The sequence below is a fragment of the Delphinus delphis genome, chromosome X (genome assembly GCF_949987515.2).
Source record: "Delphinus delphis chromosome X, mDelDel1.2, whole genome shotgun sequence".
NCBI classification, from domain to species: domain Eukaryota; kingdom Metazoa; phylum Chordata; class Mammalia; order Artiodactyla; family Delphinidae; genus Delphinus; species Delphinus delphis.
Genome location: NC_082704.1, coordinates 34,138,338 through 34,164,051, shown reverse-complemented (window position 1 = coordinate 34,164,051; position 25,714 = coordinate 34,138,338). Strand labels below are relative to the sequence as shown.

The window sequence follows — 25,714 nt, the reverse complement described above, 5'->3', positions numbered from 1 at the left end:
AAGTAGATGGCTTCAGGTTATAGTTCTGCTATTTCTTAAGCCTTTGGAGCAAGGCTTAAATCTTAGCATCTATTTCCTCATTTGTCAAAGAAGGCTATGAATAGTAACTACTTCTTTGGTGGTGACAATTAGATGAGAGATGATCCATGTTAATCTCTTAGCGTGAAACCTAACATAGACTCAGTAATCAATAGGTGTTAATAATATATAGAATTATCCTTGTCCTTAGGCTTCACCATCTGTGTACTAACCTAACTGTTAGAATTAGGATCCCAGGGAAGGAAAATTGCTTTCATGCAGATAAGTAGAATTTCAGAATGAAAACTGCCTTCGGAGAAGTAACCCTTTTCATTAGTTGGGCACTTTCCAGATTGGGCCTTGGGCCAACGTCATGAAATTCACAGGAAGAAAGGTTTTGGAGCCCCTGCAGTTGTGTAACCCCATTTGGTCCAGAACAAGGAAGTGGGAAACCACCAGTTGCAACCAGGAAGTTTATCTTCGTGCCCACAGGCAAAGCCAGCCAAGCCTTCCTGTTGTACTTGTTTGGTTTTCTTTACTTGTTTTTTTTATTTTCCAACTTTTATTCTGAAATTTTTCAAACCTTTGGAAAGGTGAACAGGGCGGTACACCAAGCACAGTTATGACCTCCACCTAGATTCAGCGGCTTTTGGCATGCTTTCTGATAAGTGAGTTCAAAGACGTAAGATCCTAACTGCATTCCCTGCTACATGACAGGCTTGTGCTGTGGGGCCTCACACAGCAGGCAAAACGTATATACTCTGAGACCAAGGGCTTACGGAAACGGGAGTAGAGTGGAAGGACCCTAGGCTCTGGGATGATAGAAATATATCTATTGTTTTTATAATACAAATTACAGAAAGCAAATCTTAACGTAGTTCCTGGCTGAAGGGAAAAAAGTCGATCCAGACTTCAATCAACAGGACAATGTATAAATAACTTCTAATATATTCATATAATTGAATAATATACAGCAGTGAAAAACAGACTAAGTGTGTTAACATGGACAATTAGAAGAAGCCATGTTGAATGAAACGTAATTTGCAGAAGGGGATGGATATGCGTGTGTACACACACACACACACACGCACACACACAGAGTATATCATTTATCATTTATTTAATGGGATAGACATGAAACAACAATGTATATAGTTTGTGGATATATACAAATGTAATAATGTATAAAAACATAGGAAGGGGGTTCCCTGGTGGCACAGTGGTTGAGAGTCCGCCTGCCGATGCAGGGGACACGGGTTCGTGCCCCGGTCCGGGAAGATCCCACATGCCGCGGAGCGGCTGGGCCCATGAGCCATGGCCACTGAGCCTGCGCGACCGGAGCCTGTGCTCCGCAACGGGAGAGGCCACAACAGTGAGAGGCCCGTGTACCGCAAAGAAAAAAAAAAAAACATAGGAAAGACTCGAACTCCTTCAGATAAAGGCTCCATCTGGTTAGGGAGTCGAGGAGATGAATGGTATTCAGGAAGGTTACATGGAACTTCAACTAAATCAGTAATGTTCAAATTTATTAAAGTGGGATGCTGGACGCAGAGGTTCCTTTTATATTATTTTTATACTTTTCTGTATGTTGGAAAATTTTAGTGTTAAAACTAGAGGGAAAAAGCACTATTTAAAAGGCTTAGAATCTAGGATCACTTATTTTGTAGGTGAAAAGCTGAGGCTGGGAGAGTTGAGTGTTTTGCTTCTCATGTATTTTTGAATTTTATTTAATTATCATACAGTAGAGCTGACCTTTTGGCATACAGTTCTATGAGATCTTTTTTTATTATGATAAAATACACAACATAAAATGTAACATCTTAACCATTTTTAAAGTGTACGGGGTCAGTGGCATTAAGTACATTTATGTTGCTGTGCAACCGTCACCACCATCCATCTCCAGAACTCTTTTCATTTTGCAAAAACTGAAACTCTGTACCCATTAAGCAATAAATCCCATTACCTCCTATCTCCAGTCCCTGGCAACCAGCATTTCTGTCTTTACGATTTTGACTACTCTAGATAGGTACCTCATACAAGTGGAATCATACAGTATTTGTTCTTTTGTGACTGGCTTACTTCACTTAGCAAAATGTCCTCAAGGTTCATCCCTGTTGTAGCATGTGTCACAATGTCTAAGGCAGAGTGACATTTCATTGTCTGTATATAGCATATTTTGTTTCTCCATTCACCTGTTGATGGACACTTGGGTTGCTTCCATGTTTTAGCTATTGTAAATAATGCTGCTATGAACATCAGTGTACAAATATCCCAGAGAACCCCTGCTTTCAATTCTTTTGGGTATATGCCCAGAATTGGAATTGCTGGATCATATAGTAATTCTATTTTTAATTTTTTGAAGAACTGCCATACTGTTTTACACAGCAGCTGTACCATTTTACATTCCCACCAACAGTGTATAAGAGTTCCAATTTGTCCATATCTTTGCCAACATTTGTTGTTTTCTGTTTTGGATAGTAGTCGTTCTAATGGTGTGAGATAGTATCTTATTATGATTTTGATTTGCATTTTATTTTCTACTTTCCCTTGTGATTTCTTTTTTGATCCATTGATTGTTTAAGAATGTATTTAATTTTCACAGATTTGTGAATTTTCCCATTTTTCAGTTGACCCTTGAACAGCATGGGTTTGTACTGCATGGGTCCACTTATACACAGATTTTTTTCAATAAATACTACAGTACTGTACAATCTGCGGTTGGTTAAATCTGTGAACATGGAACTTCGGATATGGAGGGCCAACTATAGAGTTATATGCAGATATCTGCTGCTTGGGGTATTGGTGCTCCTAAACCACCCCCTGCCCGTGTTGTTCAAGGGTCAACTGTACTTCTGTTAATGATTTCTAACTTCATCCTGTTATGGTTAGAGAAGATATTTTGTGTAATATCTATCTTTTAACATCTGTTGAAGCTTAGTTTGCCACCTAACATATGGTCTATCTGGGAAATGTCCCAAATGCACTTGAGAGAATGTGAATTTTGTTGTTGTTGCGTAAAGTGTTCTCTATATGTTTGTTAGATCTAGTTGGTTTCTTGTGCTGTTCAAGTCCTCTAATTTCTTGCTTTTCTTCTGTCTGACTGTTCTATCTGTTACTGAGAGTAGAGTACTGAAGTCTCCAACAATTATTGTAGAACTGTCTATTTCTACCATCAACTTGGTCATTTTTTCTTCAGATATTTTGATGGTCTGTTATCAGGTACCAACATGTTTATAATTGTCATATCTTCTTGCTGTATTGAACCTTTTACTAGTAAATAATTTTCTTCCTTGTCTTATAAACTCTTTTTATTTGGGCAGACATTTATTTATTTATTTATAAATTTTTATTTATTTTTTGGCTGTGTTGGGTCTTCGTTGCAGTACGCAGGCTTTCTCTAGTTGTGGCAAGTGGGGGCAACTCTTTGTTGCGGTGCGCGGGCTTCTCATTGCGGTGGCTTCTCTTGTTGCAGAGCATGGGCTCTAGGTGCGCGGGCTTCAATAGTTGCAGCACGCAGGCTCAGTAGTTGTGGTGTGCGGGCCCTAGAGCGTGCGGGCTTCAGTAGTTGTGGTGCGTGGGCTCCAGAGTGCAGACTTAGTAGTTGTGGCACACGGGCTTAGTGGCTCCGTGGCATGTGAGGTCTTCCCAGACCAGAGATCAAACCTGTGTCCCTTGCACTGGCAGGTGGATTGTTAACCACTGCGCCACCAGGGAAGTCCTGTAAACTCTTTTGATTGATGGTTTATTTTGTCTGATGTTATTATAGCCACCTCTGCTCTCTTGGTTACCATTTGCATGGAATATCTTTTTCTATCCTTTCACTTTCAACCTACTTCTGTCTTTGGATCTAAAGTGCGTCTCTTGTAGACAGCATACAGTTGGATCATATTTTCTTTTTAATCCTTTCTGCCAATCTCTGTCTTTTGATTGGAGAGTTTAATCCATTTACATTTAAAGTTAGTACTAATAAGCAGGGGCTTCTGTCATTTTGCTATTTGCTTTCTATATGCTTTATAACTTTCTGTCACTCATTCCCTGCATTAGTGTCCTCTCTTGTGTTTAGCTGATTTTTTTTGGTAGTGTAACAATTTAATACTCTAATCATTTCTTTTTGCATATATTCTCCAACAATTTTCTTGGTGGTTATCATGGGGATTACATTTAGCATCCTAAAGTTATAACATTTTATATTGAATTTATTAGCTTAATTTCAATAATATACAAAACTCTGCTCCTTTAACGGTTTCATCCCTACCCCTTTCAGTTAGTGATGTCACAAAATTATATCTTTATACATGTATGCCTCCAAACTTAATCTAGATAAATGCATTAGTCTCTTAAATTATGTAGAAAACAAAATGTGGAATTACAAACCAAAGTTAAAGTAACACTAACTTTTAGACTAATAATTGTGTTTTTAAAAATGTATTAATCTCTTAAATCATGTAGACAAAATTAGAGTTACAAACTGCTGTTACACTAGTACTAGCTTTTATAATTGCCCATGTATTTTCCTTTACTGAGACCTTTATTTCTTCATGCAGCTTTGGGTTACTGTCTGGTGTTCTTTCATTTCAGCCTGCAGGACTTCCTTTAGCATTTCTTGCAGGGCAGGTCAAGTCATAACAAACTCCCTTAGTTTTTGCTTTTCTGGAAATGTCTTTAATTTCTCTCTCAATTTTGAAGGATAGCTTTGTTGGATATAGGATTCTTGGTTGACAAGCACCCCCCTCCAACACACACCTGTTTAGCACTTTGTTTTTTTTTTTTTTTTTTTTTTTTTCGGTACGTGGGCCTCACTGTTGTGGCCTCTCCCGCTGCGGAGCACAGGCTCCAGACGCGCAGGCTCAGCGGCCATGGCTCTGCGGCATGTGGGATCTTCCCAGACCGGGGCACGAACCTGTGTCCCCTGCATCGGCAGGCGGACTCCCAACCACTGCGCCACCAGGGAAGCCCCTGTTTAGCATTTTGAATATATATCTGCCCATTGCCCCACTGCCTTCTGGCCTCCAAATCTGATGAAAAATCAAATCAAATCAAAATCTATCCGTGTGGGTCTATTTCTGGGCTATTCTGTTTCATCGCTTGATATGTCCTTTCTTGGCCAGATTGCATTGTTTTGATTGCTATAATTTTATATAATAAGGCTTACAGTCAGGTAGTGTGATTCTTTCGTCTACCTTCTACGTTTTCAAAATTATTTTAGCTATTCTTTCTTTGCCCTTTCATATACATTGTAGAGTCAGTTTGCCTGTATCTACAAAATATCCTGCTGAGATTTTGATCAGAATTGCATTGAATCTATAGATAATTTTGGCGAGAATTGACATCTTTCTTATGATGAGCCCTTTAATCCTTGAACATGGTATGTCTTTTTATTTGTTAGATCTCTGATTTCTTTAATCAGCCTTTTGCAGTTCTCAGTGTACAGATTCTGTACATATATTGTTAGATTTATACCTAAGTATTACAGTTTTGGGGAAGATAATGTAAATAGTATATATTTTAAAAAGATTGGTTTCCAGTTTTACACCACTATTGTGTAGAAATGTTATTGATGTTTGTGTGTTGACCTTGCAATCCTGAAGCCTTGCTAAAATCATATATTAGTTTTAGGAACTTTCCTGTTGATTCCTTGGGATTTTCTATAAATATAATAATTCTTTGCAAACAGAGCTAGTATTATTTCTTCCTTTCCAATCTCTATTATTTTTGTTACCTTATTTCACTGGCTAAGACTACTGGCATGGTGTCGAATTGGAGTGCTGAGTGTGGGCACCCTCATCTTGATCCTGATGTTAATGGGGAGAGCATTCGGTATCATTAAGTATGATTTTGGGCATAGTAATTTTTAGATGTCCTTTATCAGGTTGAGGAAGTTCCCTCCTATTGCTAGTTTGTTGGTATTTTTGTTATCATAAATAGATGTTGAATTTTGACAAATGCCTTTTCTGTATCAGTTGATATGATCATATACTTTTTTATTCTTGACACAGTTAATTTGGTAGAATTCATTAATTGAATTTCAGATACTGAGCCAACCTTTCATTACCAGGACAAACCCCACTTAGTCGTAGAGTAGTGTTCTTTTTATACTGCTGCATTAGATTTGCTAACATTTTACTGAGGGTTTTAGGGTCTGTGTTCATGAGGGATATTGGTTTAGTTTTAGTTTTCCACCTCCTCCTCTTCTTCCTCCTCCTCCCACCTCCCCTCCCCCTGCCCCCCAGGTTTTGTATCTGGGTAATAATAGCCTCATAAAATGAGTTGAGAAATGCTTTGCTTCTGTTGTATTTTCTGGACCAGGTTGTATAAATACTTGGTAGAATTGATCACTGAAGCCATCTGAGTCTTATTCAGAAGATTTTTTTTTTACAGATTCTTTTTTTTTTACAGATTTTTTTTTTTACAGATTCTTTTTTTTTACAGATTTTTTTTTTTACAGATTCTTTTTTTTTGAGATATACTTGACATATAACATTATATTACTTTCAGGTATATAACATAATGATTTGATATTTGTATATATTGTGAAATGATCACCACAATAAGTCTGGTTAATATCCATCACCACAGATAGTTGCATATTTTTTTCTTATGATGAGAATTTTTAAGATATGCCCTCTTAGCAACTTTCAAATAATACAGTACAATACCTGTCATCACCACGCTGTACATTACATCCCCATGACTTATTTCTTTTATAACTGGAAGTTTGTACCTTTTGACCACCTTCACCCGTTTCACCCACCCCCAACCCCCTGCCCTCCGGCAACCACCAGTCTGTTCTTCGAATCTATGAGTTTGTTATTTTGTTTATTTGTTTGTTTTAGATTCTACATATAATTGAGACCATGCAGTAATTTGTCTTTCTCTTTCTGACTTACCTCACTCAGCATGATCCCCTCAAGGTCCATCCATGTTGTCACAAATGGCAAGGTTTGGACTGTGCAGGTTATCTATTTCATCTTTGGTGAGTTTTAGTGGTTTGCGGTTTTAGAGGAAATTCTCCATTTTGTTCTAAGTTCTTGAATTACGTGCATAGAAATATTCATAGTATATCCTTATTATCCTTTTAATTCCTGAGGGACTGTAGTGATATCCCTTCTTTCCTTCCTGATATTGATAACTTTTGCATTCTCTTTTTATCCATGTCATTCTGCCTAGTGGTTTCTCAATTATATTGCCTTTTTCAAAGGCAAGCTTTTGATTTCATTGATTTTTCTCTGTTGTTTTTGTTTTTACTTTCATTGATTTCTGCTCTTTATTATTTCATTCTTTCTGCTTGCTTTGGGTTTATTTTGCTCTTCTTGTTTTTGGATTCTGAAGGTGGAATCTTGGGTTACTGCTTTGAGACCATACTTTTTTCCTAATATAAGAATTTCATGTTATAAGCATCTCACCCATTTGGGCATATCGTATTTTAATTTTTGTCCGGTTCAAAATATTTTATAATTTCCTTTGAGAATTTCGTTCTATGAATTTTCCTTTCCAGGCACTCAGAGAACTTTATCTGTTCCATGTCTTTTGATTCTTGGTTATAATCAAGTGCTAAATTCAAATATGTCATTTGATGAGGGTTTTTTAATAACTTCATTTGTCATTGTGAATAATAATGTGATATTCCTTTACCTTGCTTTATTAAGGATTATAATAGTTATCATGTATTGAGTGCTTACTATGTCCTAGGCACTATGTTGATCACTTTACATGGTCTTACCTCATTAAATTCTCTCAACAACTCTTTTAGTTGATACTGTTATTAGCCCCATTTTATTACTGAGGAGACAGAGTCACAGATATTTTTCTTTATTTTTGAAAATTTTATTATTTATTTATTTATTTGGCCATGCCGTGGGGCATGCAGGATCTTAGTTCCCTGACCGGGGATCAAACCCATGCCCCCTGCAGTGGAAGCGCAGAGTCTTAACCACTGGACCACCAGGGAAGTTTCTGAATCACATATTTTAAGTGGTTTGTCCAGAGTCAACTCGGCCAGTAAATGGTAGAGCTGGGATTTGAATGTAGGTTTGATTCCAAACCAAGTTCTTAACCATTATAATACATTTCCTCTAGTTATTTTATTTCTTGGCTTCTCAATACGATTGTCAGCTTCTTGAAGGCAAATACTAGGTCTTAATTATATTGATCTCCTTTTCTCTATAGCACCAGGAACGATATTAGACACACACTAAGGGACTAATGTGTGTGGACTAAATTTAATGAAATTAACTGACCTGAAAGAGAATCAAGTCCATAACACTCGCCATATTGCCCCAGGTTGTTACCAACTAAGGTAACTTAGTACAGTATCCTACACAGAAACAAAAAAAGCTGACAGAATATTTGTGACAGTGGTAATGGCCAAGTGTTCTAGCCAGCAAGAAGAAGATTTATAAGTGTGACGAACTGACCTGGAGTCCATCTCCAAGCTCTACTCTTTGGTTCTGGCCTTCAGTCTGTCCTTTTGTTCTCTCTCGATCTCCTCACACTTCGAATTTTTAAAACAGTTCGACTTTCCTCCATGGTTCATGATCCCTCTCGCCTTTTAATATGAGGCTTTTAGGTGAGCTCTTCACCATTTATTTAAGAAACATGTATCTGAGTCTTACTGTATGCCATGTACTTTTTTAAGCACTTTATACATATCAACTCCTTATCATAATTCTGTGAGTTGGTACTGTTATTATTCCCATTGTACAGATGAAGGAACTCTCACTGGATTTTCTAGTGGTTCATTTTCTATTTCCAATACCCAATAGAAATCTGAGTGGCAGGCTGGAGGTGGTATAAAGCAAAAGCAAAAGCCTTTGCCTCTGATGTGGTCAGTCATTTACCTGTTGGGCTGTGCCCTGGGTCTGTAGAGGCCAGTGAAGCTGTGTAATTGGGGCAGAACACACTAGGGGTTCCGTCGCTCTTAGGCATGACCTTCCCTGTCCCATGGGCATCCCAGAACCTTTTTTCCTACCTGGTCTGTTGTCTGACACACACACAGACACACACACACACACACACGCACACGCACACGCACACGCACGCAACACGTGTAACGTTCATATCATGGATTTGAAGTGCAGGGTACAGCAGCAAAAACACGGTCTTGAAACTTGGTGAGTGTGACTTCTCCCTCTGCCACTTATTTATTATCTGTTTGATCTTGGGCAAGTCACTTAATCACTTAGTGCTTTGGTTTTCTTAGCTGTGAAATTGAAAATGATACTGATTATAATAAAAACTGTGAGGATTAAATGAGATGATGTATTTGAATACTTAGTCCAGTGATTGGCACATGGAAGTGCTCAATATATGTTAGATATTTTTTATAATTAGTGATATGCAAGACCCTTTTATATATTAAGTATAATTCACCCTTTGGCCTGTATGTAGCTTGTGGAACTGAATTTTGAGGACCCAGAACAAGGCTTATCTTTATCTAGGAATTTATTGGTTATTTTGAATCTTGATGTTGGCTTTTATCTTCTTTATCTCTGGCCTTCCGTGGGCCTTTGGGATCAGTTCCATTATCCTCAAGATTTAACTTTTGTTGCCCAAATATCTACTCGGCCTTGTGTAAATGCCAGCATTCTTTTAAGGTCAGTGGCAAAGCCTGGCACTAGAGTTCAGCTTTACCTCGACTATCAGTGAGATGTTTCCTCTCCCAGGGCGAGTGTTTCTGCTATGGCTGTCACTTAGGAGGGTCCGGGGGCAGAGTTAGGCCAAACGTTACTTCACCCCAGCCCTGGAACGGCTGTTAATGAGCCCTGCTCCAGGCATTGAGGCTCGAGCCAGAGTTTTTAACAATCAGTTTCTGAGAGCATGGGGTGCCCCCTAGAAGGATGCTGTTGTGAAAGCATGGTAGTCTGGCCAACCCAGGGAGGGACGTTGCATTGGTGTACCTCCAAGCAGGTGGTAAGAGAGACTCCTGTGACCAAAAGGAAAGAAAACGGAGCATCTGTGACTCTCTACCTGAGGTCGTATTTGCAATGGAGGAAGGGAGTCAGGCTCTGATACAAGACAGTGAGAGGGGTCTGGAGTCGGATAAACCTGGGTTTGCATTGTGGCTCTACTGTCCTCTGTGTGACACTGACAAAGTCACTTCACTTTTCTGAGCCTGGTTTCCTCATCCACAAAATGCAAACACTAATTGTACCCATCTCATAAGATTGCTGTAAAAATTCGGCGAGAGAATTTACCTAAAGCAGTTAATTTGATACTTGCCTGGAATATGTTAAGTGCACATCATCACCCTCAGCGCAGCATTGGTAACAACAAGCAGCAGAAAGAAACAAACAGCAGCCTTGGGGCTTGTGTGCTGTTCCCTTGGGGCTCCTTACAACATTTCTGTTAGTCTTAGGCACACGTCTGTGAGCGCCAAGAGAAGAGCTTAAGTTCTTCTAGGTCCCAGTCAGGGCATAACAGAGATCCTGGTATCACGAGGCTGCTGTGAGTGTGGGTGTGAGAGAGCGCGAGAGTGAGCTTGAGGTCCAGAAGCCACGTTGACTCAGCGATGGTTGTACGTGACCCGTCAAATTAGCTTTTCTCCAGGAGGAACAGACTGTCATTCTTTGCTTCTCCCTCAGTAGTAAAGGACCACTTGCCTGGATGAAGGAAGCTGCTTAACTCCATCCCCACAGCTCACACAAGCAGAATTTGTTCCTGACTTGCTTGTTCTTGAGCCAATCAGGAACCCCCTTACAAAGGGTTCCTAGTGTGGGTTTTAACAAGTCTGGACTTGGGAAACGGTATCCCTACCCGATGCTGGAGACCCGTGGTTTTCTTGTCTCTGTCTCTTTTTTCTTTTGTGTTTTGCTTTTAAATCACAGAACCCAGTATGTAAAATAGATGAAGGAAAGTTTGGAAGGCTGCCACTTCTGCCCTCCCCACCTCCCGCAGCAGCCCCTGAAGGTGTTTCTAAGAAGGTGGGAGAGCTCATTTGCAAACGCTGCAGTTGGCTCCCTGGGTTGTATTAGCTAGCCTTTTTATGCCCAGGTCTCTGTCTGGGGAGAAGCCTTGGGCATGGCTGTGGAAATAAGCAGCCTTGCTTTAAGAAACAGGTCTCTACTGTAATAACACACTAGTGTAATAACACCTGGCTCCCGCAGTTCCCCTTTGTAATGCTGCCTGATCCGCACCAGTTGGACCTGAGATTGGGACTGACCGCATGTTTAGGGAGCCCAGAGCTCATTATGCAATGAAGTGTTGTAACCAAAGCGTGTTCACAAAGTGGTTGGGGGATTTTGAGGTGGCGGTGGTGCTCTTCAGAATATTTCAGTTAATGCAAAATATGCCAGTGCCATTTTACACAGAGAGCCACTTGTTTACATGCTCTCCCATCTGCCATGGCATAACCTGATACAGTTTCGTCTGCCTCTGCATCAGAGTCAGGGTGTGACCTGCACTTTATCTCTTTTCCTCTCCAGGCTACAGATGCACATGTTGAATGGAGCTCTTCTTGCCCTGCTGTTTCCTGTGGTAAATACGCGGCTGGTAAGTAACCTCTTCTAGGAACATACCAGCAACATACAAAACGGTATTTGCTTGCTCATCCTTAGCTCATGTGCCCGTGTGAGTTTTAATTTTTTAAATTATTTTTATTAAAGTATAGCTGATTTACGATATTATATCAGTTTCAGGTGTACAACATAGTGATTCAATATTTTTATAGATTCATCTCCATTTAAAGTTATTATGAAATATTGGCTATATTCTCTGTGCTGTGCAGTGTGTCCTTAGAGCTTGTTTATTTTACACATAGTAGTTTCTACCCCTTCCCCCTCCGTGTAAGTTTTTAAATATCTACACATTCAATGTTGAGGTCTGATGCAGCCCTGTTTGGGTACAGTGGGGCTTGATGGGGCCAAGAGTATTGTGTGGAACTCTTAGGGCTTTAATAAGGGTTTAGGCCAGAACCAAAACGGACCAAAAAAGCCTACAGAGGCTCTTGGAAGGGTTTGGTGAAGAGAAAGGGGGCCCCACCCATTCGACAGAGGCTTCTAGGTGTCCTAAGGGCCTCTAGTGTGGACTCGGCCACATTGGTCCAGAATAATCTGCTTTGCCAAAGGCCCCTTTGGGCAAGAACTGGATTTCTTCCCTGTTCCTCCAAACCCACAGGGCAGTCTGGCCCACACATCCCCCCAGTGGCTAGCAGGTAGAATCCCCCTGTGGCAGGTGGCTGGGTGATGAACCAGTGCAGAGGGAAGCAGAAGCTATAGGAGTGGCTGGACCCTGTCCTCAGACTCCCATATGTGGGACTGCAGAGGGATTAGCAGGCTGGGTTAGAAAGCTCAGGGAAAGAAATCACCTGTGAAATCCTTCCTACTGCTTTCTGTTTTCATGACTTAAATTTGCCTCATGCATTAAGATCATACTTTAAATCTCATAATGATAACCCTTCCTCTTTGGATAGCATTTTATAGTATACAAGGTCTTTTCCAATAACAATTGTGTAACGTAGATATTAAGCTGGGTGAGGGCAGGTATTATGGCCTCTTGTTGTAGAAGAAACTGACATTCAGGGAGACACACAAATTCTAAGTGGCAGAGTTGGGAGTGGAGACTAAGCCTCAGCTCCTACAACCACAGCTACACTTCACTCTCTCCGAGGATTTAGTCACTCCCTCTCCACAGATACTCATGTATACCCTTATGATGGTTATACTTTTCTAGGTGCCTATTATATATATATCAGTAGAAATTCCTCCCTTCCTTCCTCCCTCCCTCCCTCCCTCCCTCCCTTCCTTCCTTCCTTCCCTCCCTCCCTTTCCCTCTCTGCCCTTCTTCCCCTCTCTAATGGCAGATTTTCTATTATATTTGTTATGACACCTAATACTTTCCAAATAAATGTCAAGCTATAGCCAGCCAGCTTATCAAGAATGTCCAAGTAACTTTCCTTAACATTGAGATTTCTTTGATGAGCTCTCTCTTCACTAGCGATTCCAATCACTCTGGTAAATAATCTTGGTCCTCTTTTTCTAAACTGAAGCCGATAAAAGCTCACAATGGTGGCTCCATTTGCATATGTCTTGACAACTGGCTTTGGTCTTGGTCTGGTTATTTTAAGTGGTTGGGACCACTCCTGGGTTACCCTGGCTTTCCAGACTTTTTGCTTTGCAACCCCTTATTTGAACTCAGACCTCTTGTTTGACTTAAAATAAGACACAGGAAGGTAGGCAACTCTTTAAGCCTGATGATCCAGTTAGGCAGGAAGTCAGCTTTTGACTTCTCTTTTGCCCTTCCTTCCTTCTTGGCCCTTGATCTTTTTAATCCTTTTTTTCCTAATTAGCTATAATGAGGAAACAAGGAAAGTAGAATGAACTAATTGGTGTGTATTCCAGTAACACAGACATACATACACTCACATATATAAAGACAGAGAGTGAGGGAGTTGGAGGAAGTTGCCACAGTCAGCTAAAGGATTTGGGTCATCAGTGAATTTCCATGTGCTGTAGTACTCTGTCCTGTGCCTCATTGGCACTGGGGTTTGCAGACCAGCTAGAGAATACCCAGATCCAACTTCCTCCTGGCTCTTCATCTTAGAAGCTGATACCTTAGAAGAAGGAACGTGTATTCCAATGGCCCATATTACAAGTAAGTGCTCTTTGCCTCCAGGATTTCAGAGTAGGTCTCTTTCTGGCTTCAGATGAAGTGTCTCAAGGGCGATTTCCCTTTTGTTTCTTGGAGGGAAGGAGGGGAAATGCATCACAGAACTATTATTAGATCAGCAGAGAGCTGAAAGCTTGTCTGGTCTAATCTTCTAGAGGGGGAACTTAGATGGATAAATGACTTGCCTAAAAAGCCAAGGTGGGTGTGCCTCGAACCCAGGTCTCCTGACTCAGACTTCAGAGCCCTTTTCCTGTTGTCTGGTTGAAATCCAGTGTGAGTTTGAATACTAGTGAGTCAAGATGCTGGAGATGCTGCTAGCTTCTCTCCATCTAAAAGTGTTGGGTCATAGGCTTCTTTGATAAGTTGTTGAGGACCATAGAGCCTCTTCCCAGATGCGCAGAGACAGGTTTGCATACAATTTCAGGGGGGACACAGACTGCCACCTCCTGCCCCTTTTGCCCATAAGCCCATCCATGGATCCCATGCTAAGATCCCCCCAGCCCAAGCTGTCAGTAGTCCATGGCTTGGAGAATAGATGAGCTGCCTATTTTGTGAGCTCCTTGTTATAGCCAGTGGCTTTTTGGTCTGATGGTGATGGGGTTCCTTATCTATGCCTGGGACTTTGCAAAGAATATCATCCATGCCAGGCTAAACCACCTTCTGGAAAGTGCAAGCCAAGAGGCGGGGGGGGGGGGTGCAGTTAAGTAGGGGGCCTATGGAACTTGCCTGCATATTAGCTTTTCAGTTATAGCTCTTACCTTGCAAAGCTGGTGGTCTGGTCCTCAGAATGAGGCACTGGGCCCAAGCTGCATCCCCAGACCTGTGCCTTTTGCCCTGAAATGCCCATGACAGTTTCTTATAAATGCGATGTGTTCTGAGCAAGGGAGATTGGAAACAGAAAAGAAACATAAGACACTGTATCAGCCCCCTTCTCAGACCAGAGACTCTGGCCTGACCAGTATTTATGTTTGCAGCCAGCTGTCTTCTACTAGAATAATAAGGAGAAGAAGAATAATGATTCTTTTCATCGAGCTCCTTTCTTCTTCAAGGCTCAAAGCCTCAAGTATATTATTATTTCATTATCAAAATTGCCCATTATTGTGTATCCATGTTGATCTGTTACATTAGTTCCTTTTCTCCTCCTTTACCACCCCTCCCCTTTTACCCAGTTCTTTTTCTCTGTTAGATGGTTCTCCTGAATGTTCCTAACTCTCAGACTGAGTGGAAGAGGTTAGATTTTTTCATTACTGGGGTGACTACTCCCCATCCACAATCATTATTTCAATGTTCTTGGGATGTAACTGCCGCCGGCACACCTTGTACCCGTGTGGGCTTCTGGGAAAACTTTGCTGTCACCAATGCAGATCGGCTCTCACTCTGCTGATTGGCATATTGAAACATGCTAATTGACCTAGAAAAGTTATTTCTGTGAGTGGGAAATTGAGCTATTTTAAAAAGTTATAGTTTGGGGTTTTGGACCTGAACTACGGACAGAACATCCCTTTGCTTCTTTTTTTTTTTTTTTTTTTTTTTTTTTTGCATTTTTGAGAGTTTATTTTTGAAACAGAAAAATTGTACATTACAAATACAAGACATTTTAGGATAATTTTGAGGGCTTTTTTTTAAGTCATGTGACCGATAAGTTAATGTAATTTTTAGCTATCTGATTTCTTTTTCTTATTTAAGCTCAAAGAAATAAAACTATAATTCCCTTTGCTTTCTTAATAGTACTTAAAATAGAAAAAGCTTGCTTTCAAAAGAGGCCTTAGCTTTCTGAAGAATTGATTTGGGCAAAATTGCACCTCAACCTTCTACAAACACCAGCGTGTTTCTGATCAGATGAATGCCAAGTGTGCGGGGATGCGGAAGGTGGTGAGAAGGCCTGGGCTTCCACCAAATTCTAGGGCCTACCCTAGAATATGTCTAATTGCTGCCTGTACTTCAAGATTAACCTCTGAGGGTCTTACATCCTCCATGAATACAGCCCAGCCGTACCAGTCAGTCCAGATTTTTATTGAGCACTTTTCTGTGTTAAGTATTGTGCCGTATGCTGCTGGAGATGCAAAAGCAACCAGAATACATTCCTGGCCTTGAAGGAACTTGCAGTTTAGTTAGAAAGATGAGGCATAAGTGCCTGAGAGGTGATGGCAATGTTAGAGTCAAAATGGTGAAAAAGGAAAATTGCAAGGCAATTCAGGCTCAATCGCTAAATTGCAGTTGTTCCGACCTCTAAGAAAATGGGAAAAGGATTAACATTAGCAGCATTTTTTGAGCACCTACCATGTGCCAGGCAATTTATGGATGTTCTTATTTAATTCTCACAAGAACCCGATTTTACCTATGAGGAAACTGAAGTTCAAAGAAGCTAAATGACTTGCTCAGGGTTACATGGTTTGTAGGTACTAAAGCTAAACCCGAGGACTTTGCACTCTAATGCATTGTCTCCTGGAGAGGTCGTTGGATGCGGTGGTCCAGAAAGGCTTCATGGAGAAGTAAAGCCTGAACCAAACCTTGAAGCGCTATTAGAATGTGCATGCAAATTGCAGAGGAAGGAGGTAGTTCAACCAAAGGAATGCCGGGGCCAGAGGCATGGAGGTAGGAACCAGTAAACTCCTCACTGAGAGTCTGAAGAGCAGGATGGAGAGTCATGAACTCCAGTTCGTATATATAGACTTTGCCCCTTATTTGCCAATCACCAGAAGACATCCTGTGACACCGCTTCTGTCACATCTTCTAGCCCTTGTAGTGTTTAGATTTTATGTGTATTTCTTATCTTTTCCACCACTGCTAAGAATTCCTTGCAAGTAGATGGCACTTTGCAACCACAAAAGCTTTCACGAATACAAATATGTCACCCTAGTGTAGTTGTTAAGAGTATGGACTCAGGGATCAGATTCTGTAGGTTCATACCCTGGCTGTGCTACTCGTGTGTGTGTGTGTGTGTGCCTGTGTGTGTGTGTAAGAGAGAGGGAGGGAGGAAGGGAACTTGGCCAAGTTACTTAACTTGAATGGGCTTCCGTGCTCTCATCTCTGATATGGGGGTGCCTCCCTCCTAAAGCTGTTCAAAGCATTAAATCAGTTAATATGTGTAAAGCACGCAGCAGAGCGCCTGGCGGATAGGAAGCCCTCAAGCAGCATCAGTTGTTAATTATTAGTCTTTGGTCTTCACAGAAACCCTGCGAGGTGGGTATTAGTGTTACTGAGCCAGGTTCATTTGCCTGACGCGCAGCAAGCCAAATGCTGAGATGCTGAGGTTTGCCACAGAGAAAAATGTATTCACAAGGCAGCCAAGCAAGGAGAACAGATCTCAAATCCACCTCCCACGAGGCGAGGGGCTCAGGATATTAATGGGACAAGGAAAGAGGGTGGTCTGAGGCCTGGGGTAAAATGATTGGTGGCAAGAAGGTGAAGTAATCTGTGTTCTGTGCACGTGTATCTGAGTTACATGCTTCTTCATGGACTGCATGTTCAGAAAAATGGTGACCTTAGCATGATCTGAGGGTGGAGTTTTTGGCCCTCTGATATCAAAAGGTTATGCATCAGGCACTCTCAGGCCCAGTTGAGTGGTTGGCGGTCTCGACCAGTTTCAACTGGGCAAGACTAGTTCCACGTTCCTGAAAAACAACTTAACACCTCCGTAGGGGGTGGTGAAAGGAGTCTTGTGATATAATCTTTAAGCTTCATGCAGCTTGGAGGGTATACAGTTTGTGAGAATAGTTAAGGCGAGCTTGGTCGGTGAAGGCAGGTGACAGAATATTATTTATTAAGCAAGTTGTGGGTTAAGGAATCTAGCTGATGACTGCGCTCGGTTTCATTAGTGTCTCCATTTTACAGATAAGCCTTAGAAAGTTTAAATAACTTGCCCAGGGACACACAGGAATGGACAGAACTGGCCTGAGAACTTCTGTCTTTCTGATACCAAACCTCATGGGCTTCCTTCCTCCTCTTTCCTAATTGATAAGATTGATTTTCAAGTATTAATCCAAGTCAAATCTTCGCAGAAATTTTATACAATATCCATTAGAGATTTGGAGGATCGATTATACTTTCAAGAATTTTTTTTTTGTTTGCAAAAATAATATACGCTCCTTGAGAAACCATTTAAACAGATGAGTATAAAGAGAAAGCCAATCTTTTAACCCCATCAACTTTCAATCCTGTCCCCCCATGGGTAAGTTGTGTATATGTTGCCACATTTTTCTTTTGCTCGTAAATGCAGATAAAGATGTTCGCATTTCTAGGGTTGTTGGTTTGTTTGGGTCTAGGTTTCTCGCACTACTGGCATTGCACTATAAACATCCCTCCGGAGTATTTTCCTTTAACCTAACAGTAGAATCTGTAATCTCTTCAGGTATGGATGTAGCTCATTCTTTTCCAATAGCTGCTTAGCATTCCATAGTTTGGTTGGACTGTATATTCAGCCTGTTGCCAGGCTCTCAGCACTGCATCATAACTAGTGTCTTCGGGCAGGGATAGTGTCTTTTGTGGTATCTGTCCCCTGCAGGGCACCCAGCACATGGTAGGTATCCACAGAGAGTGTAAGTGAATTAGTCAGTCAACTCGAACCTCTGTCTTGCTCAGAGAAATTCCAGGGATCTTTCACACACATGTCCAGGATAAAATCTTAGGTATGAAGACAGAGGGACGATAGATGATATTTTTCCCAGGTGAATTATTTCTTAAACCACTCAAAATAATGATATTTAAAAAAAATTAATAAAATAATGACGTTTTCCTGATTACAGCTGAAGACATATTTACTGAAGAAAATTTGTGAAATACAGAAAAGTAGAAATAGAAAAATAATCACCACCAATGCAAAAGTGGTTGTTTTTCAATGTTTTAACGAGAAAAAAAAAACCACAAAGCATGAGGCTTTTGTGCCTCTGCCGTTACAATTGTATAAATGTTTTCTTTACAGAAGTAATATATTCATAATGGAAAAAAAAGAAAATACAGGAAAACACCAAAATAGAACAGAAAACATTGAGCAGTAACAACTGTTCACATTGTTTGCAGCGTATTCTCAAGGTCTTCTCGTCTCTGCCTGGTTGTTAAGAGTTAGCATAATGTAGTGGTCAAGTTGCTGGCCCTGGAGCCAGCCTGTCCTTGCTTTTGTGGCTGGCTCCTCTGCCTTTATTCATGTGACCTTGGGTAAGCTACAAACTTCTGTGACCTCATTTTCTTAAGCTTTTAAGTTTTTTTTTTAACATCTTCATTGGAGTATAATTGCTTTACAATGGTGTGTTAGGTTCTGCTTTATAACAAAGTGAATCAGTTATACATACACATATGTCCCCATATCTCTTCCCTCTTGCGTCTCCCTCCCTCCCACCCTCCCTATCCCACCCCTCTAGGTGGTCACAAAGCACCGAGTTGATCTCCCTGTGCTATGCGGCTGCTTCCCACTAGCTATCTATTTTCCATTTGGTAGTGTATATATATCCATGCCACTCTCTCACTTTGTCACAGCTTACCCTTCCCCCTCCCCATATCCTCAAGTCCATTCTCTAGTAGGTCTGTGTCTTTATTCCTGTCTTACCCCTAGGTTCTTCATGACATTTTTTTTCTTAGATTCCATATATATCATTTTCTTATCTGTAGCTTGGTGCTCAGATGAATTGAGATATGTGGGGTAAGCACTTAGCCCGGTGTCCGGCACATAGTAAGTGTTTAGTAAGTATCAGATGCTGTCGTTGTTACTACTATTCCTAACATTATCTTAGAAATTGAGGCGTGTTCCTATTGGCATGTTCTATTTGATGTTAGCCTTCAGGGCCTTGGCCCCAGCTTCCTGGTTGGGTGATGGTGAAGTGAAGTGGGCTTTGTTTCAGAATTAGCCTTGCCGAGTGAGATTAAAATTCCCTGGCAGGATTTCTTTTCCACATTGACTAATAGCACCTTTGGTTTTTTTTTTTTTTTTTGCATTTGTTTCCCAGACAGCCTGTTTGATTAGGGAACTGGCCAGCTCCCTCTCCTCCTTCATGACAGGTGAATTAGGCCCACACCTGGTGTTTCTTCCCATTTGAATGAAACATCGAGACCTTTGGGTTTGTCAGGGACGCCCAAGCCCCCCAACCCATAGGGAAGGTGGCAGCCGTGAATGAGAATGGCAGGCAGTAGCCTCTGCCTCCGGAGCTTAATAGTTCTTTGCCTTTTGGTTCTATTCCTAAAAAGCGATTAGAAGGCACAGCCTCTGGCTCGTCCAACCAACACTTCTCGCTCAACCTTGAGCCACACCCCCAAGCAGTGTTTCTTTATGCAGTAAAAGCCTTAGCTAGTGGGCGAGTTCACTCTCTCCAGTCTGTGGACCAGTGGTTCTCAACCGTGGCTGTACCATAGAATCACCAGAGCTAATTCTAAGACCAGAGCCAATTTCAAGACGTAAAGCTTTTCAAAAAGCACCCCAGGCAATTCCAGGGTGCAGCTACTGCTGACTGGGATTTGGGGCTCTGACCAAGTTCATTTCACCTCATCAAGCATCAGTTTCCCCGTGTGTCAAATGGGCTTAGTGACATCTACCTCACAGATGTGTTATGGAAGAAAAGATAGCAGACAACAAAAGATAACAAAGAAGAGTTAGCAAAGAGCTTTGAACATTTAAAAGCACTCCACAAATGAATCCTTGCCTATTTCTTTCTCCCTTTAATCATTTTTTGAGGGGAGTTTAATTGAGATATAATTTACATAATACAAATTTATCCTTTTAAAGTGTACAATTCAATGTTTAATTTTAGTCTATTACAGAGTTGTCAACCATTACCACTATTTAATTTTAGAATATTTTCATAATTCCCCAAAAAAGCATTAGTGACCTCTCTGCTCTCCCCTCCCTAGACCCTGGCAACCATTAATCTCCTTTCTCTCTCTCAACCACTAATCTCCTGTTGTGGACATCTCACGTAAATGGAATCACATAATATGTAGCCTCTTCTGACTGACTTATTTCACGTAGCATAAAGTTTTCAAGTGCATCCAGGTTGTTGCGTGTATCAGTACTTCATTCCTTTTTATGGCTGAATAATATTCCTTTGTACAATATACCACATTTTTAGAAGATTGGAGTATAGATGATTTACAATGTTGTGCTAGCTTCAAGTGTACAGTACAGTGCTTCCGTTTTTCAGATTCTTTTCCCTTATCGGTCATTACAAAATATCGAGTGTAGTCCCTTGTGCTATACTGTAGGTCCTGTTGGTTGTGTCACATTTTGTTTATCCATTCATCCACTGGTGGACATTTTGGTTGTTTCCACCTTTTGGCTATTGTGAATAGTGCTGCCGTCAATATTTCTGTAAATGTATCTGTTTGACTGCTTTGGGGTATATACCTAGAAGTGGAATTGCTGGGTCATACGGTAACTCCGCGTTTAACCTTTTGAGGAACTGCCAAACTATTTCCCAAAGCAGCTGTCCTCCCAGCCTCCCTTTATGTCCCACGCACCTAGGACCTTGAGTAAAGTGACTGGAGACTTGAAGACAAACTGAGGGTTTATAAGTCCAAGGGGAGGGTGGTCACTTCTGAGTCCCAGTACTGCACTGGTACCAGCTGAGGAAACTTTGATGGTAGGAGCAGGCCAGAGGAGCTGAGCCAGCAAAGAAGTTTGGGGCAGGGAAAATCTTAAGTCAGGAGGTTCTAAAATGCAGTGGATAGTATGTGTATAATTCTATAGATCTGTAATTTTATATTAAAGAAAATGGAGACATATGTAAAAGTAGAAAAAGAAAATTATCCGAGTGCATCCATTACCCAGTTTCAACAATTATCAACTCATAGCCAATGTTTTTTTAATCAATACGCCTTATTCTACCTCAAACTGCTTCCCCCCCCATCCTCCCACCACTCACTCTTATACCTGGATGATTTTAAGGGAAATTTCATGTAATTTTAACTATAGATATTTCATTATACATCTTTAAAATATAAGGAGATATATATATATATATATATATAAATATAATCACAATTCCATTATCATATCTATAATCGTTATCAGTAATTCCTTAATATTATCAAATACCCAGTCAGCGGAGCACAGGTTTCTAAGCCAGCCAGAACACAGTTCCAGTGTTGCTTCCACAACATCAATAGCCCTTCTCTGAGCCTGTTTCATATTGTAAAATGAGGACTATCTTAATAATTCCTAAATCTTCAATAAGGTAATGCATGTAAAGTGCTTACCACAATGCCTGATGCACAATAGTAAATGCTCAAAACTCACCAATCCAGAGCCATACCTGTACTACCTGGCCCTTACCCCCCTGGAAGCAATATTCCTCTGCCTTAATCATCCCAGGACCAGGTACCAGGCAACCAGAGACCACTCGTATCGCTTAGAGCCTACTGTAATTATTCAAACTAAGCAGTCCTAACTTGTTACCCTGCCCTGCCTTGCCTGTCCTGCAGAAATGCAGAAACTCATAAAGGCCATGGCCTAGGCTCTCCCCTCGCTCCTGTCCCTTTGCCTCCTGACCAACACTGGTGCTTCCCCGTGTGGCTCTGCATGGCGTGGGTGCCTCCTATTTCTGACCTATGAGTATGATGAACCTTGTTTTCCTGAAAAAAAAAAAATAGTAAGTGCTCAATAAAGTTTAGCTAAGATTATTATTTATTAATAATGTAAAATATCTGAGTTGCTATTAAGGTACCTTTAAGAGTGGTTTTGGCTTAGAATCAAGAAGCAGATTTGGGGCCTTGCCAACAGATTTTTTTTTGGGGGGGAAAAAAAAAACCCAAACCAAAAGGTGGCTGAAAAAGCTACAGAACACTGGCATATATAGTTTATTCCCCCTGAGCTTCCCGTTCATGGCGGTAGACGCATGTGCATATTAAAGAGAGAGGCGAGCGGGCTGGGACATAGGGTGTCAGCTTTGGAACAGATTCCTTGCTCAAGAAATGAAGCCCCAAGTAACCTGGGCGGCCATGGGCTTAAAGCTCCACCTTGTGGGGACTGGTGCACGAGCTACCCTGCATCTGTGCCTGAGGTCTGGGAATGGAAGGCAGCCTCATCCTGCTGGGTTGCCCTTAGAATCATTCCCCTGCTTCTGGGGCGGGCTTGCTCTCTGCTGCCTGTTCCAGGCATCAGCTGAGAGCTTTTTTAATAAAAATGGAACCCAAAGGAGGGGTGATAAGGTATCTGATTTTAACCCAAAGTGAGAGAACACCAGATGTTTCATTCTGTCTGAAGGTTCGAGGGAGGAAAAGCAATTAGCAGCTGCTGCTGATTTAGCAACAGACACCTGCTAAATGAAAATCTGTAAAACCGGTCAGGCTTGGCACCAGAAGTGCATACGCTGCTTCTCAGGCATTTCTGGGAATTGTAAATTATGTTGGCCCAAAATAGGCGGGGGCGGGGAGATATAGAGGGGGGCTATAAGAAGCGGAACATGTCCATATAGACCAAGGAGTATGCTTTTTTTTAGGATGACAGCCACTTAGAAATGGCTATTTGGAGGGTGAATGGAGAGGAAGAGAAGACCATGAATCTTCCAGAAGCTGCCTGGTTCCTCCCTGCTTCTGGTCTGACTCACAGGCTGCCCTCTGTGGGGACCGTCCCATGGGAGCAGAGGTCCAGCTGACAGGAGGGTGGGGAGAATGCTGTTTCCCTCCCCCTGCTGATCCAGAGCCCACCCCTCTCCTCCTTCGAGGGCAGTGAGTCTCAAAGCAGGAGAAACCCACAACTCGCGGATTCACAGCAGCTCCCTGCCCTGTGACAGGTACAGACTGGTGACTCCAGGAGCCACCAGGACATCTTTGGCCGGGAAAGGGGTTTATCCGTAACTTTCTGATTTCCAGGATTTGTTTCCAAGTAGCCATGAATACTGCTCTCCACTTCCATTTTCCCGAGGCACACTGAAACGCAACCAGTGGATACGGTAATTGATGAAGAGGGCTTTAGGGATGTGTGTGTGCGTGCGCGTGTGTAGCCGATGACAAAGAGGGCTAATTTGTAGGTGATCTAGACTATGTCAGAAGAATTGGGCCACTCCCATTTGGGTATCGAACCACATTCACTGTATGTAGCTGCTGTTTTCCTGCTCTCCAAGCTAAGCCAGAAGCCAGCTGCAACTTGGGCCAAAGGGATGGGCCCTGTTCTGTTTCCAATCTTGAGCAAAGGGATGGCGACTTGCTCTGCGGAGCAGAGACCAGGGGGGTTGCTGTTGGCAGACTCAGGGCCAGAGCTGTCCATTGTAAAATACGGCCTGGAACTTTATCCTGGCAGGCTGCTTTCATGTGGTTAAAGACTAAACTCTTAGTTCCAAAGGTGGAACCAGGGAAGATTCTTTTTCCTTTAACTGAGTAGGCCCTTAGGCAAGAAGAGTCATTCCAGATGTGATTCAGTTTTACTTCCCCTGCCCTGCAATGCCAGTGCAGGAGGGAAGAAGGACCAGGGAGGCAAGGGTAGCGGGAGAGCTAGGATCCCCACCGTCCAGCCAGAACTGGGGGAGCACCCACCTCCTCTGGTCAGGGGCTAGACAGCATTCCCATCAGTCAGCTCCAATACGTGGAATAACTACAGCACAAATACGTGTCCTGTGACAACAGGCTGACCTAGAGGGAGATGCAGGGACCCTGTCTATGATGGCATACACGAGTTGCACTCCTGGCTCTTATTGAAGCAGCCGGGGATTACTGGGCTATGTGTACAAGTCATCCAGCCATTACACTCTTTTAATAGTTCAAACTAGTTTGTGTGTCACAATTCAGATGACCTCTCAGCGCAAAATTACTTATTCTCCTTTAGAACCTAAGACCTATAGGCCTCAACTCATTGGAGGAATAATTTTGATCCCTGGTGACCAAAGGAAGCTGTCTCATCCCGAGGTGGTATTTTCTTGGAGGGTCCAGGCCTTCCATAAGGAGTTTGTTTCTCCAGGGACCCTGCTGATGAAGGGGGTTGGGTAGAGCGTGAGCCTCCACTCGTCCCAACCTCCGGCACACAGAGGAGAGTCTGCTTCTTAGCACAGATGTGACTGCTGGATGTCACTTGGTCTGCCACCATTTGATACAGGTTGTAAACTCCAGGTTGGAGCATTTTGTCTTTTTTTTTCCCCTTCAGTCTAGCCTTTTGGGGGGATTTATTGGATATTTTCCCTTTACTAGTTTAGAAGTTATACACACTATTTCAGTTATTGTTTTTTTTAATGTTTATCCTACCAATGTTAACATAAATACCCAGTTCTAGAGTCAGTCAGACTTTTTCTCTCAAATAATACAAGGATCTTATAACATTTTTTTGGTCATAGTTTTACTGAGTTTATTCACATAACATAAAATTCACTCATTTAAAGTGTAGAATGTAAAGTTTTTTAGTATATTCACAGAATCGTGCAACCATCACTACAATTAATTTTTAGAACATTTTTATCAACCCCAAAAGGAAAGTGTAACTGCTTAGCTATCATCTCTCTGTCCCCTTACAGCGCTCCCCAACTCCTGCCCGCCCCCAGCCCTAAGTAACAACTGATCTAATATCTATCTCTATAGATTGGCCTGTTCTGGACATTTCCTATTAATGGAATCATAAAATATTTGTCCTTCTGTGTCTGGCTTCTTTCCCTTAGCATAATGTTTGAAAAATTTTTATTGGAGCATAGTTGATTTACAATGTTGTGTTAGTTTCAGGTGTACAGCAAAGTGAATCAGTTATACATATACATATATCCATTAGCATAATGTTTTGAAGATTCATCCATGTTGTAGCATCTATTAATATTCCGTTTCTTTATACTGACTAATAAAATTCAATTGTATGGATATGCCATATTGTTTTTTATCCATTCACCTGTTGGTAGACATTTGGATTGTTTCCACTTTATGGCTGTTGTGAATAATGCTGCTATGAACATTGATGTGTAACTTTTTGTGTAGACATGTTTTTGTTTTTGTTCTTTTTTACTCTTGGGTCTATCCATAGGAGTGTATACGCTGAGAAATGGGGTTACAACCTGATTCTTCTGCATGTGGACCTTATAATATTTTAACTCTATTCATCACCCTCAACTTACATGCTTATGTTGTCATGTATTTTAATTCTGTATTATTTTAGCTTTTCTTTTAAAAATAATACAAGACATTATTATTTTATGAAAAA

At 41.4% G+C, this 25,714-nt stretch overlaps 1 protein-coding gene across 4 annotated transcripts in view; it reads left to right on the top strand.

Annotated features, from left to right (window-relative positions):
- The window catches only part of TMEM164 (transmembrane protein 164), a 156,914-nt gene that overhangs the window by 85,694 nt on the left and 45,506 nt on the right, over positions 1-25,714 (top strand). For all 4 annotated transcript variants that reach the window (XM_060003109.1, XM_060003108.1, XM_060003106.1 and 1 more), the window contains one exon: positions 11,439-11,505. In XM_060003109.1, coding sequence (XP_059859092.1) covers positions 11,446-11,505 — 60 coding nt within the window. In that variant the 5' untranslated portion in view covers positions 11,439-11,445. The remainder of the gene's footprint in view (positions 1-11,438; positions 11,506-25,714) is intronic.